General features: G+C 36.9%; 1 protein-coding gene across 1 annotated transcript; it reads left to right on the forward strand.

The window, feature by feature from the left end:
- Positions 1-193: 193 nt before the first annotated feature.
- LOC106976585 (olfactory receptor 8B4) lies at positions 194-1,627 on the forward strand. The gene has a single exon (XM_015074010.3). It carries the CDS (start codon positions 235-237, stop codon positions 1,162-1,164), a length of 930 nt encoding a protein of 309 aa, XP_014929496.1. The 5' UTR covers positions 194-234; the 3' UTR covers positions 1,165-1,627.
- The last annotated feature ends 21,522 nt before the right edge of the window (positions 1,628-23,149 follow it).

The raw sequence follows: 23,149 nt of genomic DNA on the forward strand, positions 1-23,149 counted from the left end.
GAACACACTCTAGCCCAGGGGAGCTCAGATATAGTCACAGGCATGTTGTCAATGGCTTGGCTAGGGGTGGGGGGCGGGGGGCGGTGCATAGATGAGAGAAGAAAGTAAAGTAAAAAGGAAGGACATCCATGCACTGGTTCATCTTCTAGAGACTTCTTCCATCAGCTATGCTTATATCTATTATCAATCTATATGTTTTATTGTTTGTTTCCACAGACAGCTCCCTGGAAGAGAATGACTCTGAGAAACAGCTCCTCAGTGACTGAGTTTATCCTAGTGGGATTATCAGAACAACCAGAGCTCCAGCTTCCCCTCTTCGTCCTGTTCTTAGGGATCTATGTGTTTACTGTGGTGGGCAACTTGGGCTTGATTACCTTAATTGGGCTAAATTCTAGCCTTCACACTCCCATGTACTTTTTTCTCTTCAACTTGTCTTTTATAGATCTCTGTTATTCCTGTGTATTTACCCCCAAAATGCTGAATGATTTTCTGTCAGAAAATGTCATCTCTTACATGGGATGCACGACTCAACTTTTTTTCTTCTGTTTCTTTGTCAATTCTGAGTGCTATGTGTTGGTATCAATGGCCTATGATCGCTATGTGGCTATCTGCAAGCCTCTGCTGTACACGGTCACCATGTCCCCTCAGGTCTGTTCTCTGCTCATGTTTGGTTCATATGTGATAGGGTTTGCTGGAGCCATGGCCCACACTGGGAGCATATGGAGACTGACTTTCTGTGATTCCAACATCATCCACCATTATCTGTGTGAAGTTCTTCCTCTCCTGCAGCTCTCCTGCACCAGCACCCATGTCAACGAGCTAGTGTTTTTTATTGTTGTGGGAGTGGTCATCACAATATCCAGCATTAGCGTCTTCATTTCTTATGCCTTGATTCTCTCTAATATCCTCCATATTCCTTCTGCTGAGGGTAGATCCAAAGCCATCAGCACATGTGGCTCCCACATAATTGCTGTTGCTTTGTTTTTTGGGTCAGGGGCATTCACCTATTTAACAAGCTCTTTTCCTGCATCTATGGACCAGAGTAAATTTGCCTCAGTCTTTTACACCAATGTGGTTCCCATGCTTAATCCTTTGATCTACAGTTTGAGGAATAAGGATGTGAAACTTGCGCTGGGTAAAACCCTGAGAACAGTGCTCTCCTGATGGTTCTGTTTGTATAAATTAATTACTGGTAAGCATCATACTTAAGTAACTTTTTATTTACAGGTGCAGAACTTTTCATCTTTTTTCTCAACTAGGTCTTCTTTCCAGTTAACCACAAGTCTCTTGCTTATACACTTCTTGAAGATTATGCTATTTTGTAAGATTTAAATTGGTTCATTGCATGCAATTTAGCATCTATTAAGTGTCTACTGTTTACTAGACTCTATACGGGGCCCAAGAGATAGATGAATAAGATGTGGCCCCATGCCTTCCATTCTTTTCTTGGTAGGCTAAATGGATTTTCCAAACAACATTTCTGGCTGGGGGATGGAGCAGGTGATGGTATGAAGGTCCAGGACAGTGAACTTATGTTTTCTTCAGGTATGGGAGCAGCTTTACCAAAGACCAATGTAGATACCTTGGAGCCATAAGTCAGATAGTCTCCCAGCTCATTGAGAAGTTGCTTGCCCAGGGAGATCATAAATCATCTCTTTAATGTACGTACTTGTACACATAAGAGAAGCCCTTGCACAAGAGTTCTTTACATGGTTTTAAATGTAAAGATAAATCAAAACTAAAATCTTTCATTTCCAAGTTTCAGAACACTTAGGGCTTGGAATGGTAACCATGGTGTAGGCGGTTTTGTAATTGGGCCAATTTCTTGGGCACTGTATGCTAAGGCTGAAAGCAAGAACAAAGAAGAAATTTCACAGATTTATATGATTGTTAACTGCTACCTCTCCTCTATACTTCCCTGAAGATACTGTGTACATTATGGGGCATTTAGGAAAATTCTTTTATTCTTTAAAGTCGATTTAGATTTTACTGTCTCTAAGAATATGTATGTATTGATATATGTATGTGTGTGTGTTACAGTTAACTATTAGAGAATCAGGAAGAAAAAGGAGTCATATTACACTTTCTGCTTGCAGGGAAACTTGAAATGGATCCAGATTTTGAGTGCCAAAGTCCACTTTGTACTGCTCTGCTGAAGATTCTGCTATGCTATATTGAATAGTTCAGATTTCAAGGAATATACCCTTATAAACTTCCTTGAGTGTAGGCAGGAAGGTGAACCCAGGACCAGACCAACCCATGTGCAAAGATGGGCAGATGGAGACTCAGTGTGGCTAGAAGAATGGGGCGGAGTAGAGGCTAGAACTTGGGGTGCCCTTGAGAAGACTCTCTGTGAAGAGTATTTGGTACTTTTTTTTGGATATGGAGAGAGTAATATAAAGTACTGAGTTGATGTATTTTTCTTTGCCTGTATTTCTTTACCTCGTCCATAAAATTGGATAGTTGCTCAGTTTGATTGGTATGAGAAACAAGGCAGTAAGAAGTTAGTCCTTCTTGACATTTACTTCTCTGCTGACACTCATGTGGAAGCAGCAGCATCATACTGAGAAGAAAGGTAGTTCAAGTGTTCCAGGCTTTGGCCAGAAGCATGCCAGACTGTGATGGAGTTGAGAACAGAATGGGGAAGGACCTGCAGCATGGAACTGACTAAGGAGGAGACAGAAGACAAACCTTAGTTTCTCCAAATATGCTAACGTGAGGAGATCTCAAAAGAAGGTAGAAAAATCTGCTAAATATTTGGATTATACCTAGATTATGATAATCATACTTAACATTTACTGAGTATATACTATATGTTTGGGCACTTTTAAGGTACCTTACCTACATTAAACTCCTTGGAATTGTATTAATGCCATACTGAACAACTGCTTGTTGGTCCTTTGGGCCTAGCTGACTTCTACCCTCTGGAGGACTGTCTGTGTCTGGATATGTGGGGATCTTGGGGATATTAGGAAAGAGTAGAGAATAGGGAGAGATAAGAGCAAGTATACTATGATACAAAGAAAAAATTACCATTTATATATATAAATGAGTAGGAACAAGGAATAAATCAGAACCATAAGGATATGAGTGAATGAATGAATGAAAAGGAATACTTATGAAATAAATGCATTAAATCCACAAAATATCCTTCCTTACACTCATTACATATGGCACTGGGGTGAGCAGAGGTGAAAACATAAGTTTGACTTATGGAGATACTGGCTTGGATCTTTTGGAAAGCAGTCCCGTTAAAGATCTGAAATGACAAAACTCAGAGGTACTTTCCTGGTTCTTACAATAGTCAGATAAGACACATTTATTGCTCCTACAGAAAGACAACATTTTGTAAAGTCCAAAGACCTTCACTCCTCTCCCAAACCAAGGATAAGTCATCTTTCCTGTTCTTTTAAGGTCGCCGTTGAGGAATTGTAGGTTCTCAGTGGTCAACAGACAGGAATAGGTTTGGGGCTTCTGCTTTACAGTAACAGAGAGACCTAATTTGATACTCTGTGTCCAGTGTCCTCAGGTGAATCCCTCTGCCACAATACCAAAACCCTGTCACCTGATCTTATCATGACATTTTCATTTTCAGGAAAGGAAGTTTTCCCCTTTAGGAAGCATTGTTAAAGCTGGGATTCCTCTGGGTTCAGACCTGAGTTCACTTCTCTTCTTGGATCTTCCTCAGGCATCTCTCCATCTCCTCTGGCTTCAACAACCATGCATTTTTATGGTGACTCTTAAGTCCATAACTCTGGTCTTGGTCTATGATTATAATCTATAATCAGTTTTAAGTTAAAAATATAAAACTATTATCAACATTGATGTCCAAATAGAATTATGTAATGATTAGGTGGTAAAATACTTTTGGAGTATAAGAAAGAATAAACTGTTCCTGATATCTGCACATTCTCCTACATTCTAAATAGGTGGGGGGTACTGAGATAAGTGATAGACATCAAGTGTCAGGAGTGAGAGTCCAAGAAGAACTCTGGGTAGAGTTTGGAGGGCTGGGACAGGTGTTTCTCTGTATTCTGTGGAGCATATGGGAAGATAACTGTGATTATGGCTCATTGCTGGCCCTCAGCCCATGTGTTAGATAGAGAAACCTATCAGCCTCCCTTCCTTCACACTTCCATAAATGAAATAAATCATTTACTAATTGCCTCAGCTGCTAATGACATGTGTCTGACTGCAGTAGCTTAAACTTATGAGGGTTTGTTTTTCTCTAACATAAAAGGCATCTAGAAGTAGGCAGTCCAAAGCTGATATGGCAGTGTGAGTCATCAAGGACTCAGACTCTCTCTCTTCCTTCTTATGTCTTAGTCGTGGCTACATTCTCGCGGATGCATCATGGGTTCCATATGGCTGCTAGAGCTCCAGTGTCCACATTCCAAGCAGCAAGAAGACACAGGACAAAGAAAGGAAGAGGGTGCTTTACCTATCTAATGAGTGACTTCCACTGACATCTTACTGGCCATGCCTACTTACAAGGGAGATGGGGCAACTTGGTATTTAGCTTCAGAACATTACCATCTTGGGAAAAAAATCAGGATTTTGTTACTTTCAAGGAGGAGATGGCTATCGGGTAGGCAATCAGCAATCTCTACCAAAGAACAGAGTTGGTTCCACTTGCCAGGAGGGAATAGTTAAGAACTGAGCACTTTCCACCCCATTTTTGCTCTCTTGCTTGCTGTACTCTATGAGAGGAAGACAGATTAATCTGACAGATAAGACCGGAAAAGAGACAAGTTGGTCATTGATGGAGCTGTACCCAGTTTTTCTCGATCACTGACCTGTTTGTACTGAATTAAGACAAAGACTTGACAAGAACAAGCCAGATCTGCGCTATTTCATTTTCAAGTCCTCCTCCTCCTGTTCTTTGCTGGGTGAAGTTAGAGTCCAGGTTTTGGGAGGGAAGTTTGAGTCCTGACATATTTCCCTAATCAGCTTTGCTATTAATAAAGGTGTAATGGTATTGTGATGCTTTTTTGGCTCCTTGTACTTTCTCACCAGTTAGATCTCACAGGGGAGGGGGAGTGAGTGATTAATATATCTAAATCTCCCACATGATGGTTATCTTTGCACTTTTAGCATAAGATACTTATGGTAACCAAAGGTCTCATTTTCTTATGCTTTGAGATGCTCCCCCCTTGATCTGTGGTGGGTTATTGGAAACTGTAGGGGAAGAACAAAATTCTATCTACCTTAGATTCCTTGATGGGCCCTAAAAATTGGAATGACAAAAGACAGACTAACAAGAGAAAAACAAACAGAAGTATGTTAACACGTGCATCCTGCATTCCTAAGGGAGTACTCAGTGATGAGTAACTCCAAAGGGTGGTTACAACTTGGGCTTAAGCACTATCTTAACAAAGGAAAAATAATTTGTAGAGAAGTGGCAAGATAAAAAAAAAAGTCCTTTGAACTTCTAGGGGTGGCAAACTATGGAAAGGTAAATTATGAGGGGAAACTAATGGAAGATAAGGGCCAGTAAAGTTTGTTATGTAATTCTGCTGGTGAAGTCTCTGGGCTAAGTGTCTACAGTTTCATCCAGAAGGAGGTAGGGAGGGGAGGGGGAACAACTTTATAAATGTATATCTTGCTTTTAGGTAAATAGGGGGAAGGCACAGAGTTTTTCTTGTATCTACTTTTTCTTAAAATTGCCTTCAGCTCAAAATAATCCTTATGCCAAAGTGGCATATTTTGGAGTAGCATATTCTGCTACCCTTCAAAACCATACCAAGAACAAAGTTCCTAAGAATATACAAAATGCAACTCAAATAGGGTCACAGAGAGAGGGACTCACTGAAAGCTAACAGAGAAATCTGACAAGGAAAATTAGGCTAAGGAATCCATAATATCACAGGAAAGTAAGAAGGCCTTGCTTATCTTATAGGATTTGCCCAACCATTGATGGGTTCAACAGATATTCCCTAAATTCTTACTAAGTTACAGGTGAAGAGTTCAAGATGTCACTTTATGGGATCATTAGACTTGAAACTGTCTTTTGTTTCCATTAACATGCACAACCACATGCCTTAATTGATAACTAAACTGAGGTGGGATTAATTGATACAGCTTTCTGAAATTGAGAATCCTAAATTAGAACATTTTCCTAATTAGAACAACTTGACATCTCCTTGGAAGTGGGACAAGAGTATCTACAAGCTGACAAAGAAAAAGAAAAACAGTAAGTATCTTCAACAGTGTAAAGTCAACATTAAGGAAGGATTTATTATTGGCTAAAACTGGATGGTAGAGAAGAGGGAGGAGAGGGGATAGGAAGAGGAAATTGCATCATTAAATCATAGCAGGGAACTAATATAGTAAGAGTTTTATATAAAGTTTTAATGATAAAGCATGTACCAATACAAAAAAGAAATCTTTTTAAGTATCAGAATTTCACAAACATGAAGAGAAAGGAAAGCAAACCATCTAGTGAATGATTAAAATATTGTAAATATAAGATAAAAAGCCATAAAAATATTATGATAGAATTAAAGCAAATATATAATATATAAATAAACGTAAATGTCTTAACCTCTCTATTAATTGAAAAAGACTCAGGCTGGGGCGCTTGGGTGGCTCAGTTGGTTAAGTGTCCAATTCTTGATTTCAGCTCAAGTTGTGATCTCACAGTTTGTGGGATTGAGCCCCATGTCAGGCTCCACATTGACAGCTTGGGATTCTCTCCTTTTCTCTCTGCCCCTCCCTTGCTTGCACTTTTTGTCTCTCTCTCAAAATAAACATTAAAAAAAAAAGACTCAGGCTGAATCATAAAGCAAACCACAAGTCCATGTTGCATACAAAAAGCACATCTGAACCAAATGATTCAAAAAGGTTGAAAATAAAATGGTGGCCGCCAAAGATGTACCAAGTAAATGCAAACAAATAAACAAATAAACAATATGGGTATCAGCTAGAATGGAAATCACGCCAAAAACTGTTAAGTAAGAATACTTTGTAATGTTATAGAGTAAAATTAACAATGTGTATGTAATGGTTGTTACCTTCCATTCAACAAACAGCAAAATATCAGGAGCTATAAGAAGAAAAAACATATTGTGGAAGGAAACTTTAAATTACTTTTGTCAGTCTATGGCAAAACAAGTTTATGGGAAAAGAGAAGGAGAAAAGATAGAAAATCTTATGTCTAAATAAGATAATCAGTTAGATAAATCTAATTTATATATACATCATTTCAATGATATATATAAATTTAATGTGTGTGTGTGTGTGTGTGTGTATGCAGTTTTGTGCCCTAGAAATTAGAAATACAGCCTACTGTGAAAAGGGCAAGACAGTCGCATAAATTGAATGGATATTAGGTCACAAAAGCAAACCTAAATAAATTTCATACATTGGATATAGTACAGATAATGTTTTCTGATCACTGTGCAATAAAACCAAACTTAATTACATAACCAGAACACAAAAGTCCTCTATAAGCTGGCTATTAAAAACTCTCTTAAAGCTACTTGCAGGTGAAAGAAACATGCAAAATTATAAACTTTCCAGGAGAGGAATACGAAAACTCAACATTTTACAACTTATGGGATATGTGTACAGCTAAAGCAGAAAAAAGAGCTCATAACCTTAAATACTGTATCAATAAACAGAACAATGAAAATAAATGAATTAAGCCTTAACGTGCCAGGAAAACAAGCATAATAAAATTAGATAAAATATAGGGTAGCAATTAATATAGTTAAAATCATTAATTATTGAATTAGAAAACACAACAGCAGAATGAATAAATAGTGGATTCTTTGCAAAACTGATACAACAGATCAACTTCTATCTGTTCTAATTCAGAAAAAAAAGGGAGGGAGAACAAATACAAAAGTTAAGAAAGAAGGGGAGATAGAAATAGAGGAAATAACCTTCCCCACCAAATAAACTACTTTGTTTCAGCTCTATTCAAATGAATTAAGAAGCCTGGATGAACTAGACCATTTTTGAGGAAAATCTAATTTAATAAGACTACTGCTGAAACATTACAGACAGTCTAGAGTCCAATTCCATAGGATAAATACAGAAAGTTGTCAAAGAGTTACAAAAATTCCCAAACCCAAATGGTTTCACAGAAGAATTCGTCCTAAGAACAAATACTTCCTGTACTATTTAAGCAGATCCTCAGCCTAGAAAAAGAAGAAAAGCTCCAAAATTATTTTTATGTGATAAGCGTAACATTGATGCCAAAATCTGGCAAGATAGCATACAAAAAAGGAAACTACAGACCAACCTTATTTATGAATATCAATTTAAAAATCCTAAACAAAATTTTAGATATTTTAGCAGCAGAAAAAACAAACAAAACCATCATTAACTCATCTAAGTAGGATTTAGTCCACGACTGCATGGATGGTTCAACATTAGGAAATCGAATGTAATTTATTTATTAATTGAGTGGGGAGAAAAATCATATGATCATCTCCACAGTGAAAATTCATCATACAATCTTGATTAAATTCACCTTATAAAATAGGACTTGATAGAGCCAATTTGAAGTTTGGATCTCTTTCTCTCTCTCTTCTAAGCTAGAACTAAACCCCTATTCGTTTTTTTTTAAGCAAGGGGTTTGCCAGTGTTTTTGGTTTTGTTTTTTTAAGTTTATTTTCAGAGAGCATGTGCATGCTTGCACATGTACGTGTACACACACACACACACACACACACACACACATATACGTGAGTGGGGGCGGGGCAGAGAGAGAGAGGGAGAGAGAGACTCCCAAGCAGGCTCCGTGCTGTCAGTGCAGAGCCCGACATGGGGCTCCATCTCACGAACAGTGAGATCATGACCTGAGCCAAAACCAAGAGTGGGATGCTTAACTGACTGAGACATCCAGGCACCCGTCCATTTGCTTTTATTTCTAGCAACATATAATGTTTATCAAACTGCCTGCCCTCTTTGGACAAAATTCACAGAGACATTACATTTGTCAAATTTCTTTCCTGGCCCTGAGTAACTCATGCTATATTAGGTAAAATGTGATATTTTCATTGTCCTGTTCATTTTTATATATAGTTCCTTTTATATTCTAGCTATCTAAGTTTTGGACAAAAATTCTGGGACCCATAATTGTAAGAGCAAAAACCAAAGCATATTGTCTTTAGTTAAGGACCAAGGGCTGTCTATAGCATGAAATTTCTTTGTTTTCTTAACTGTGCAAATATAGCTCCCTAGCACATACAAAGATCCTTTTTTCCTCTTCCATAAAGGAAATAGATGTGGCAAAGGAACTTCCTAGGAGTGACTGAATACCTTTCTACGCAACTCCCATTTGTCTTTAGCCTGTTAGAAGGTAGAAATAATGTGTATTCCCTTGACTACCATCTTTTACAGAGGAATAAACTGTTTCAGAGTTAAAGAAATCTCCTAAACATCACCAGAATGTGGCAGATCTTATTTTTTTAAGTTGAGGTGTAACTGACATACATTATATTGTTTTCAGGTATACACCATGATTCAGTATCTGTGTATGTTACGAAATGACCACCACAATAAGTCTAGTTAACAGCTGTCACCATATATAGTTACAGAATTTTTTTCTTATAATAAGAACATTTAAGATTAACTCTCTCAGCAAGTTTAAAATATGCAATACCCTATTATTAACTACAGTCACCATGCTGTACATTATATCCTCATGGCTTATCTATTTTGTAACTGGAAGTTTGTACCCTTCAACTCCTTTACTCATATTGCCCAACTTCTTCTCACTTCTGGCTACCACTAATATGTTCTCTGTATCTGTGAATTTTTTTTTAAGATATCACTTATAAGTGTGATTATATGGTATTTGTCTCTCTCTCTTTGACTTATTTCACTTTATATAATGCCCTCAGGATCTATCTATGTTGTCATCAATGGCAAGATTTCATTCTTTTTTATGGCTGAATAATATTCCAAGGTAGATATACGTGTGTGTGCGTATGTATATATACATATATATGTGTGTATATATATCCATGTAAAATATGATATATATCATGTTATATGATATATATATTCTGTATATTTATTCCATGGTGTGTGTATATATATAAAACCATGTAAGATATGTTAAAAATGCATACAATATCACATTTTTAAAATTCATTCACCTGTTGATGGACATATAGATTGTTTCCATATCTTGGCTATTGTAAATAATACTGCAATGAACATTCAAGTTCATATACTTTTCCAAGTAAGTGTTTCTGTTTTCTTTAAATAAATATCCAGAACTACAATTCCTGGATCTTATGGTAGTTCTATTCATAATTTTTTGAGGAACCTCCATGCTGTTTTCCACAGTGGCTGCATCAATTTACATTCCCACCAACACTGCTCAAGGGTTCCCTCTTCTCCATATCCTTGCCAACACTTGTTATCTTGTCTTTTTGATAATAGCCATCCTAACAGGTGTGAGGTGATATTTCACCACGGTTTTGATTTGCATCTCCCTCATGATTAGTGATGTTAGGCATCTTTTCATATGCCAGTTGGCCATCTGTATGTCTTCTTTGGAAAATATCTATTCAGTCAGATCCTCTGCCCCCTTTTTGTCTGATTTTTTTTTTGCTACTGAGTTGTAGGGTTCTTTTTTGTTTTGTTTTGTTTTAGAGAGAGAGAGGGTGTGCTGGTGGGGGGGAGGGGCAGAGGGAGAGAGAGAGAATCTTAAGCAGGCTCCAAGCTTAGCATGGAGCCCAGTATGGGTCTTGATCCCACAACCCCAGAATCATGACCTAAGCCAAAATCAAGAATTAGATGCTCAACAAACTGAGCCACCTAGGCACCCCAAGTTATTTATATATTTTGGATATTAATCCCTTATCAGATAGATGATTTGCAAATATTTTCTCCCATTCAGTAGGTTGTCCTTTCATTTTGTTGATCATTTTCTTTGCTGGGCAGAAGTTTTTAAGTTTGATGTAGTCCCACTTGTTTATTTTTGCCTTTGTTGCTTTGCTTTTGCTGTCAAGCCCCCAAAATTGTCACCAAGACTGATGTCAAGGAGCTTACTGCCCACGTTTTATTCTAGGAGTTTATGATTTCAAACCTTCCATGCATTTTGAGTTAATGTGTGTGCATGGTAGAAGACGGTGGTTCAGTTGCATTCTTTTCCATGTTGTTGTCCAGTTTTCCCAACACCAATTATTGAAGAGACTGTCCTTTGCCCATTGTACATTATTGGCTTCTTTGTTGTAATTAATTGAGCATATATGCATGGGCTTACTTCTGGGCTCTCTATTCTGTTCCACTGATCACTGTGTCTGTTTTTAACCTAATATCCTACTAGTTCCATTACTATAGCTTTGTAATACTATTTAAATTCACAGAACATGATGTCTCTGGCTTATTAATCTTTCTCGAGATTGCCTTGGCTACTTGGGATCTTTTGTGGTTCCATACAAATTTTAGAATGTTTGTTCTGAATCTGTGAAAAACGCCATTCAAATTTTGACAGGAAATGCATTAAATATTTAGATATATTTGGGAATTATGAACATTTTGACTATATTAATTCTTCCATTACATGAGCATGAAATATCTTTCTATTTATTTGTGTCTTCTTCAATTTCTTTCATCAATGTCTTACAGTTTTCAGTGTCTTTTACCTCCTGGTTAAATTTATTTCTAGGTCTTTCATTCTTTTTTGATGCAATTGCAAATGGCATTGTTTTCTTAATTTTTCTTTCTGATACTTAGTTATTAGTGTATAGAAACACAACTTATTTCTGTATATTGACTTTGTATCCTACAACCTTACTGAACTCATTTATTAATGCTTACAGGGTGTGTGTGTGTGTGTGTGTGTGTGTGTGTGTGTGTGGAGTGTTTAAGCTTTTCTATGTATAGTATTATATCATCAGCAAATAGTGACAGCTTGACTTCTTCCTTTCTGTTTTTTATTCAAAAATTTTTAACGTTTATTTATTTTTGAGAGAGAGAGAGAGAGAGAGAGAGAGAGAGAGAGAGAGAGAGAGAGAGAGATGGCTCAAGCAGAGGAGGGGCAGAGAGACAGGGAGACACAGAATCTGAAGCCAGCTCCAGGCTCTAAGCTGTCAGCACAGAGTCAGACGTGGGGCTTGAACTCATGGATGGCAAGATCATGACCTGAGCCGAAGTCAGATTCTTAACCAACTGAGCCACCCAGGCACCCCTTACTTCTTCCATTCTAATTTGAATGTATTTTCTTTTTCTTTCCTGATTGATTTGGCTAGGACTTCCAATTCTATGTGAATAAAAGTGGTCAGTGTGGGAATCCTGTCTTCTTTGTGATCTTAGAGGAAAAGCTTTCAGCTTTTCACCGTTGAGTATGATGCTAGCTGTGGGTGTGTCATCTATGGACTTTATTATTTTGAGGTACATTCCCTCTCTATCTACCACGTTGAAAGTTTTAATCATAAATGGATGTTGTATTTTGCCAAATGCTTTTTCTGCATCTATGGAGGTAATCATGATTTTTGGCAGATCCTATTTTTAAACCCTACTTTATCTGGCTCTAACGCCAGTGCTTTTTTGCACTAATACATATTGCTTTCTAGGAAGAAATGGAAAGAAATAGGAATATGAAATATATATATAGAAACATGAGAGGAGAAGAGAAAGTGACAATCTGGAGAAATGGTTGCAAATTAACATGGAAGAGAGGGTAGACACTTATCCTGTAAGTGAGATACAGTCTGTGTTGGTTTAGATTCAAAAATGGTCACTCGCACATATCCTTAAAAAGTTTGTCTCCAGAACCAGATGAAGAAAGCAGTTACAATGCAACATTTAACCTTGGTTCATTTTCAACAACTCTCACAAGATTAGGGGTAGATCAACTTCAGTCTGGGAATATGTCAGAATTTTCAGGGACATTGTGTTTGGTTAAAAAAAAGATTTATTGCCATATAATTTTGTATATTAAAATTAAAATAAGGACAAATAACTTTGTAATGCAATTTAGTGATATAAAATATTCTGGTGCGATTACACAAAAGATAGAATTTATCTTCTTGACACCATTTATTCTAGAGAATAACAAATGAGGCTATCCCTTTGTGGTATATCTTAGGGATTTGCAAAATTTAAATTTTCATCAAATGCTCTTAAGATAGTTAAAACACTGTTTTACAGGAATAAAATTGGACCATATGCTTACCTTATATTGGCAAGCATTTAAAACTAGAGAATACAATAACTAATTTTTATATCCATAGCACTTTCTACAAATATCTGTTATATATAATCATTGATTCATTAAATCTTTCATTTACTCAACAGCTATTTCTTTTTGTACTTGCATTATATTCTAGGTGTTGGGGATTGAGCAGTAAACAAAATAATGAAAATGATGCTTGCAGCTAACATTCTACTGAAACATTTTGTTTATATTTGTGTATATTATTTATAGTGTGATCTCCATGTCTTATCCATTCTCTCCTCATCACACGACATTGTAAGTGCCCAGTAAGTTTTAAAAATTGAATATATTCAACCTGTTTAAAATTTTCCCTCAAGAACATCTTTTTTAAAAGTTTATGTGTTTTAATAATGAGTTGAAATTTTTATGTAGAGTTATGTAAAATCCATGGCAATACATTTAGGGGCCTAAGAAAAATGTAAAATATAAATTATAAGTAAAATTGTTTTTTTTTTTTTTTTTTTTTGCTTGTTTAAATGACATCATTGAATCACCAGCACAGCCTGGTGGCTGTTTCCATGAACTGCCTGGTTTAGCGTTTAAAATTTCTCTGGTGAGTTCTGTCTCCATTCCATTTTCTTTCTTTACTGGGGTTTTCTTTCTTTTTAATAGTTTCTTCTGTACTTAAAAATCGCATAAGGATTTTATAACGATTGTAATTAACATTCACAGAACTTTTTGTTGAACAAATGTAGGGGCTTCAAAATACTGTTTGTTCTAGTCCTCTAAAAACAATGTGACTAGAAGATTTGTCTCCCTTCAAAGTTAATTGATGTCTAGTGGATAAGAAGAGTATTGTACACTTCTTAAATATAATACTTATCCCTATAGGAATTTAATATTTTGTGAATTAAAAGCAATTTTTGTTTTGCTTGTTTATAACATTTTGAAAAGTTTGTGGCTTTCCAGGTGATGGTGCCCATTTAACAGAGCCTGGGGAAAATACTTTTGTTGGATCCATGGCATTGATAATCTGTGGTGCTGGAGATGGCTCTTCCTTCAAGTGACCATGGCTACAAATATCTGAGAAGCTGAATGAAACGTCTGAAAAGCTATTTCACCACAGATAGGGGTGGTTACACTAGAAGACCTCTAATTCTAAGATTTAAAAACTATTAATGATATATTAAAATAGATAATTTTCACCTGCTTGTACTTCCACTAACTAATGTAAGAATTCAGGTCTTATGAAATTCCCCCAAGAATTTCTGGGAGGGGGACCTGGGTAGCTCAGTTGGTTAAGTATCTAACTCTTGATTTTGGCTCAGATATGATCTCAGGGTTCATAAGATCAAGCTCCAGGTCAGGCTCTGCACTGACAGCACACAGCTTGCTTGGGATTCTCTCCTTCCCTCCTTTTCTCTCTTCAAATAAATAAATAAACTTAAAAAAAAAAAAGAATTTTTGGGAGTCTCCAGAAAGATCTTGCTGTGCTCAAGAACCAGACATCTCACTGGCAGCACACTACTCTCTCCTGTCACCTCCCTCTTTACTAATCAGAGGATATGTTGCTCTTTTTGTTCTTCTCTAAGGAAAAGAACAGCTGCTTGTGCCCCCGAGTTTCTGTCACATTTGTCTGTTGCCCCTCTCGCCAGAGCTCAGAGAATAGTCCATGGGAGTACAGACACATTCTCTGAAGCTCTGTTACCAGCTCCTGACATAGAATTCTACTGCCTTCATCCCCCATTTCCCCACTTCCCACACACATCTGCTGCTCTGGATGGTGGCCACTCCCATTGCTTTTTTCCTTTTGCACATATTGATGTAAGAAACATTTAAATGAGCATCTATAATGTACTGGGCCCTGCATTTGGCACTGGGGATACAGCACTACACCATGGAGCATACATCCGAACAAATAAATCCAGACCCAAGACAGGTAATTTCACCATTAATTAGTGAAGCCCACCACTTCATCAGACACTATGAACCTCTGTTAGGCTTATCTGGACTCCTTTTTAAAAAGTATTTATTTTACTACCTTTAGCATATAGCAGAATCTTCATTGAGTTTTGGATGAAATTGTAGGTTTCATCTAAATAACAAGAGCAACAACAATAAAAGTCTGAGTGAATCAGATTATAAACATATTCTCCATACCATGTTAAAATATATGTACACTTTCCTTCCTTCCTTCCTTCCTTCCTTCCTTCCTTCCTTCCTTCCTTCCTTCCTTCCTCTCTCTCTCTCTCTCTCTGTCTCTCTGTTTCTCTTTCTCTCCCTCTCTTTCGGACTATGTAGATGATAGAGTTCCTAAATCTTTAGTAAGTTCAGAAACTGAATATTTTGCAGTCTTGGTCTTCCTTTTTACCTTTATGTCCAGGATTTTTATGAAGCTTTAGTTGCTATAAAGCTGGCAGAAGTCTCAATCAAATGAATGCTTCCTGGAAAGGAAGAATGTAGACGCTTTTGGGAATGAAGAGAATTGAAGAAAAGTTTCTGGAGGGTAGTTCAGATGCAGAAGAGCTAAAATAGATATCTGGATACAGAAGTAGTGGAAGGAGGTGGGGAAGAAAGGTGGATTTGGGCTGTGTTGGGTGTGGATGACTCATTCATCCAAAGAGAATACAAATGTACAGAGATTAGGGATATTTGATCAATTTTTTGGTTCTACATATTGAGCCTAAACTGCTTGACTATAACTTAATTTTCATCAATCTGAACTGATGTGGGACAAAATATGCATTTAACACATATACTTCTAGTGGGCCCAGTTTGAATCTTGGGAATCCCTTGGTATGTTGGGTGGCTCTATTGGTGGGGGAAATTCATGTAGGTGGGAATAGAATGCACATACGATGCCCCAAAACAATATGTATTAAGGATACACTGAAGTCAGATGCTTAATTAACTGAGCCACCCAGGGGCCCTCTTTATCTTTTTTAAAAACTAAAATTTAATTTTGATTTTAATTGTAGATTCACATGAAGTTATAAAAATGCAGAGAAATACTGTGTATCTTTTATTCAGTTTCCCTCAATGGCAACATTTTAAGACTATAGTATAAAATCTCAACTATTATTGATACTCATACAATCTATTGGTTTTATTTAGATTTTCCCAGTTTTACTTTTTCTCATTTGTGTGTGTATGTATGTGTGTGTGTGTGTATGTGTGTTTAGTTATATACAACTTTATCACATGTGTAGGCTTGTGTAGTCACCTATCACAGTCAAGATATAGAACGGTTTCACCATAAAGACCTCTCATGTCTTTTTCTAATCACATCCATTTCCCTCCTTAAACTTCATTTTCATCTTTAAACATTGGCAACAAATAATCTACTCTCTAACACTAAAATTATTTCATTTAATTAATATTATATAAATGGAATAATATAGTCCATGACTCAGTATAATTTCCTTGAAATTCACCTAGTTTGTTGCATGTGCCTATAGTTCATTCCTTCTTTATTACTGAATAGTATTCCATGATGTGGACAGACATATGGAGTTTATTTATTTTTTAATATGAAATTTATTGCCAAATTGGTTTCCATACAATACCCAGTGCTCATCCCAACAGGTGCCCTCCTCAATATCACCCACCCTCCCCTCCCTCCCACCCCATCAACCCTCAGATTGTTCTCATTTTTTAAGAGTCTCTTATGGTTTGGCTCCCTCCCTTTTTTTTTCTCCTTCCCCTCCCCCATGGTCTTCTATTAAGTTTCTCAGGATCCAGATAAGAGTGAAAACATATGGTATCCAGACATATGCAGTTTAATCATTAACCTACTGAAGGATATTGGGGTTGTTTCCAGTTTTGGGCTGTTACAAATAGAGCTACTATGAAGATTTGTGTATAGTTTTTGTGTGAGAATAAATTTCCCTTGCTCAGAGATGCATGTTCCAGAGTGCAATTGCTAAGTAACTGAAAACTCTACCAGAGAGATTGTAACATTTTACATTCCCAGCAGTGATTTTTGAGTGATTCAGTTTTTCTATATCATTGCCAGCATTTGGTACTGTCACTATTTTTTTATTTTAGCCATTCTGAGAGATTTGCAGTGTTATTCATTGTGGTTTTAATTGTGTTTCCCTAATGATATTGAATATCTTTTCATGTGTTTATTTATCATCTGCCTGTCCTCTTCAGTAACATGTTTGTTCCTGTCTTTTTCTTTCTGTTCTTTTCTTTTAAAAAATTTTTTTAATGTTTTATGTTATGTTTGAGAGAGAGAGAGAGAGAGAGTGCACAGGGGAGCAGCAGACAGAATCTGAAACAGGCTCCAGGCTCTGAGTTGTTAGCACAGAGCCTGACGTGGGGCTTGAACCCACGAACCGTGAGATCATGACCTGAGTCAAAGTTGGACACTTAACTGACTGAGTCACCCAGGTGCCCCTTTATTTTCTTTAACTGTTGAGATTTGAGAGTTCTTTATATATTCTTGATACTAGTTCTCTGTCAGATATATGCTTGCAAATATTTCCCTCTTCTGTATCTTCTCTTTTTATCCTCTTACTAGAATCATTGACAGAACTTAAACATTTAATTTTGGTGAGGTTAAATTTACAAGCTTTTCCTTTTATGGATTGTGCCTTTGATGTCAAGTCTTAAACATATATGTCTAGCTCTAGATCCTGAAAATTTTCTCAAAATCTGTGTTCTTTCAACCAACTAAACAAACTTAAAACTATTGGGTTTTTGTTTTGGCTTCCAACTCTGTCTATTCTACTTAGGAGAGACAGTTTTAGAAACAGTGGCTAGAACAAATGTCTATCGGCTGATAAATGGATAAAGATGTGGTATATACATACGATAGATCACTACTTGGCGATCAAAAAGAATGAAGTCTTGCCATTTGCAACAACATGGATGGAACTAGAGTGTATTATGCTAAGCAAAATAAGTCAGTCAGAGAAAGACAAACATGCGATTTCACTCATATGTGGAATTTAATAAACAAAACAGATGAACATAGAGGAAGAGAAGGAAAAATAAGATAAAAACAGAGGGAGGCAAACCATAGAGACTCCTAGATACAGAGAACAAATTGAGGGTTACTGGAGGGATATTGGTAGGGGGATGGGCTAAATGGGTGCTGGGCATTAAGGAGGGCCGTTGTTGGGGTGAGCCCTGGGTGTTATATGTAAATGATGAATTGCTAAATTCTTCTCCTGAAACCATTATTAACTATATGTTAACTAACTCAGATTTAAATTTTTTAAAATCTTAAAAATAAAAGAAACGGGTTAAAGATCAAAATTTTCTTCTAGGCAGGTATTCTTGGTGATATCAGCTGAGTTTTACTTTCTTCTACGGTCATGAGGAGACTATGAGTCAGGGTAAATCCCACCACAAATTCCATAGGGCAAAGATCCATTATCATTGCTTTCATAATGAAATCAATCATCTGGTGGTTTTCTTTTGCTGATCATAATGGTAAACAGATGATATTTGGGAAAGATTGGGTAATATACAAAAAAAAATTCTCTCCATTAAAAAAGGACTGTATTAAATCAAAACTACAATGAGATATCATTTCACATCAGTCAGAATGGCTAAAATTAACAACTCAGGAAACAACAGATGTTGGTGAGGATGAAGAGAAAGGGGAACTCTCTTACACTGTTGGTGGGAATGCAAACTGGTATAGCCACTCTGGAAAATAGCATCGGGGTTCCTCAAGAAGTTAAAAATAGAACTACTCTACAACCCAGCAATTGCACTACTAGGTATTTATCCAAAGGATACAAAAATACAGATTCAAAGGGGCACATGCACCCCAATGTGTATGCACCCCAATGTGTATATCGATAATATTATCGATAAGAGCCAAATTATGGAAAGAGCCCAAATATCCATTGACTGATGAATGGATAAAGAAGAGGTAGTGTGTGTGTGTATGTATGTATATATATATATACATATATATGTATATGTATATGTATATGTATATGTATATACACACACAGTGGAATATTACTCACCATCATAAAGAATGAAATCTTATCATTTGCAATGATGTGGATAGAGCTAGAGAGTATTATGCTAAGTGAAACAAGTCAGTCAGAGAAAGACAAATACCATACGATTCCACTCATATGTGGAATTTAGTAGGGGGAAAAAAGAGAGGCAAACCAGGAAACAGATTCTTAACTATAGAGAACAAACTGAGGGTTGCTGGAGGGGAGGTGGGCAGGGGATGAGGGTAGGTGGGTGATGGGTATTAAGGAGGGCATTTGTTGTGATGAGCACTGGGTGTTGTATATAAGTGATGAAACACTAAATTTTATACATGAAACTAATATTACACTACATGTTAACTAACTGTAATTTAAATAAAAATTTGAAGAAAGAAAAGAAAGGAACAGTATTAATCACAAATGAAAAAGGGTCATTTTCCTCTGAGTGAACTCAAATGCACAGCTGCACACATTATTCTCTTCATGGATTGATTTTTCTTTATTTCTCTTTTTTTAAGTTTATTCATTTATTTTGAGGGAGAGAGAGAGAGAAAAAAAGAGAGAGAGCACAAACAGGGGAGGGACAGAAAGAGAGGGAGAGAGAGAGAATCCCAAACAGGCTCTGCAATGTGAGGCTCAATCTCACAAACTGTGAGATCATGACCTGAGCCTAAATCAAAGAGGTGAATGCTTAACGTGAGTACAGGCACGCTTATGGGTTGATTTCTCTTAACCACATTTTTTAACCTATTGTTCTGTTTGATATTTCATCTCAAAACTGAGGGAAATCGGACATTTTTTCTACCTGGTCATAGCCACCATTCTATACCACAGTATGAGTGAGTTCCACAAATGTAGGGGACTCTGTTTTATTCTATATTACATCCCAAGCACAGCACCTACTATGATAGGTATTCAAAAAAAAATTTGTGGAATGACTGGATGAATAACTCAAGAGGATAACCACTATTACTTTAGGCAATTTAGGAGAGTCATCCCTGCAAGAAAGATCAGAACAGTGAATTCTCTTAGTGTCCTATTTCTAAATAACAGAGCTAAGGAGTACAAAGCAAGAATTTCTCAGGCTGGTGACCTTGGAGAGGAAGGAGTCTCTCCATGCTGACCCAGTTATATACAGTCTCAAGTTCTGAGGTTTGTGTTCTGTTGGTTCATCCATATTCATGTCTGAGCTGAAAATAGCCAAGATGGGCAATATGGATACCTATGCCCATCTCTCAGGGGCCTTAGCTTGAATTCCTAAACTCAGTATTTGGTGGACATATGCATCCTCCTTGGCCTGTTGAAACCTCCCCCAGCTCCTCTATTAGTGCCCAGCCTTAGTCTTGGAAACCTGATGACATTCCAGCCTCTGCTTGGATTGACTAAATCCTCACTGTAGATCCCAGGCCACACCTTAGACATCACCCAGAATCAGCCACTATTTAACATTTTGCTGTATTTCTTTACAGCCCTAATTTGTAATCACCATGTACGCTTCCATTTGCATGCTTGGGCTCCTCCTGGAATGCGTCATGCTCTATCACCTTTGGCCCTTTCCTCAATACTGTTCTTCTAGAATACATCCTCCCTGCCACGCTCCCACCTGCCTTCTCATCAGACAATGCTCATTTCTGTCTTTGTTCAGTTAACTCATGTCCTTCCTCTGTTTTCTTTTAAACATTACTTTCTCTATTAAATCTTCCAGCCTCCTAAACCAATTTCATATGGCTGGGCACTATTGTACCTGTTGTCCTCACTGTAAGTGTAAAACTGCTTGTCAGACTCTAGTATAGACTTTAAGCTCTTAAAAGACAAGGGACAAATTATTCATTGCTGTATCAAGATTGTGGGAGTGGAGCACCTGGGTGGCTCAGTTGGTTGAGCGTCCGACTTCGGCCCAGGTCATGATCTCACGGCTCGTGGTTTCGAGCTCCGCGTCGGGCTCTGTGCTGACAGCTCAGAGCCTGGAGCCTGCTTCATATTCTGGGCCTCCCTCTGTCTCTCTGCCCTCTCCTGCTCATGATGTCTCTATCTCTCAAAAATAAATAAACATTAAAAAAAAAAGATTGTGGGAGTGTTTCTGATATGCAGGCAGCAGGTTTCTAACCTTGGAGATACACAGGAGAGAGAAGAGTATAGAGCTGAAAGACAATGAGCATTATCTGGCACATGCTGTCTTATTGATTAATTCTCTTTTATTCTACTTTTAATCCTAAACAAATGTTGTAGGTTCCAGAGTCCATAGTGAGTGAAATTAACATTATGTTGAATTTAGCCTGGTATCAACTTGCCATGATGATATTATCACCAAATATCCTGAGAATATGGTTTGGATGTAGCCTAAATTAGATAATCTAGGTAAACTAAGTCCTTTCGATCCTGTCTTCTCTATAGTTTAAAAATATTTTTTTAATGCTTAGTTGTTTTTGAGAGAGAGGGAGAGAGATAGAGCACAACCGGGGGAGGGGCAGAGAGCAAGGGAGACACAGAATCCAAAGCAGGCTCCAGGCTCTGAACTATCAGCACAGAGCCTGACGCAGGGCTTGAACCCACAAACTGCAAGATCATGACCCAAGCCAAAGTCGGACGCTTAATGAACTGAGCCAACCAGGCACCCCAGAATAACTTATAGTTTTGAATAGAAGCAAAATTTGTATGTAACTTACCTCTAATAGCTTTTAGCGGCAAAAACCCATTACGGTAGCAAATGAGGTTGGTGTTACATGAAAGAGGACTCATTATTGGTAAAGCCAATCATGACATTGCTTTCCTGGTGTGGTATCTGATACCTAGCATTCGAATAGCCTAGGATTTAGGGCAAGGTAACTGCCAGTCCTAATGAGGACACTAAAATGCAATCAATTTTTACCATGGTTCAAGCCAGGCCTGAGGACTGTGGAAAACAGCACAGATGTCCATACTGTGTTTCTGCTGCCACCCTGAAACAAAATTTTATCTACCATGATGAATTTTCGTGATATAAAAATTCCACAGCCACTTTGCATACACAGCTAATTTATTCACTTGCTTTTGTTAGCTCCTACTGACATAGACATAGGTTGCATTTTGGAGACAGGTTTTAAATTTCACATATATAATAAATAGTACAACAAAACCCTATTTCATTTTTTTCTGAAGGTAAAATTGCATGCTTTTCCTAATTTGTGCTGTAATCCAATGAAACAGTTCCTTTTTTTTGTTTCAAAGGAGCTCCAAGTACTTCAGGAGAAACAAGTTATTTTGCAAGTGGGGAGTGCTGGTTACCTAGAACATCAGCCAATTTGAAAGACACATGTGTTATAACAGAAAGAATGGCATTTCTTTCCATTGTATCAAACCAGACTCTTTTTTTTTTGGTCTTGAAGATTTATAGCCATGGGTTTAGAGAAAACTAATTTTATGGAAAAAAAATGAAAGTTTTTATTAACATAAACTTTTAATTTGCCTTAGAGAAAAATTCATATCAGACAGCTATGTAAATTTAATTACATAAATATTTATTTTGCCAGATTTTAGTCTAACCACGCATAGGAGAAAGAAAGAAGATTAGGTGGTCAAATTCTATTTGATTAGACAGAGATATAAACAAAATCATGACAGTCTGATATATCTATATCTATATATCTATATCTATATCTATCCATATCATCTATATTTATAAATATCTTATATCCAATGCTATTATAACAAGTCAGATTAAATCAACTTAAATTAATTAGGTTCATTTTTCTCAGTTTCTAACTGGTATTAGCATATGTCATACTTATTCTTTTTTTTCTTTCTTTTTTTTGTGGTACTTATAAGCTAATACTTGCAATCCCTTTGACTAAGCATAAATATCTCACAGATACTACTGAAACTTTGTTGAGCATACCATAGTCACTGATATAGCATGTATGGAGTGTCTTTCTTTGGCCCCACTGAGAATCATTAAGGAAAATAAATTAGTATTGTATCTCTGTATTCACACAAAACAAGAGATTTGGTAGAGCTCAATTTTTGATATTTTGTAGTATGAAAACACTACATTTCCCCCCTTTTTTTCAAATGTAAACTATTG

This window comes from Acinonyx jubatus, chromosome D1, assembly GCF_027475565.1.
Source record: "Acinonyx jubatus isolate Ajub_Pintada_27869175 chromosome D1, VMU_Ajub_asm_v1.0, whole genome shotgun sequence".
NCBI classification, from domain to species: domain Eukaryota; kingdom Metazoa; phylum Chordata; class Mammalia; order Carnivora; family Felidae; genus Acinonyx; species Acinonyx jubatus.

Coding starts and splice junctions, on each gene's coding strand:
- LOC106976585 (XM_015074010.3), top strand. CDS start 235: ATGACTCTGAGAAACAGCTCCTCAGTGACTGAGTTTATCCTAGTGGGA.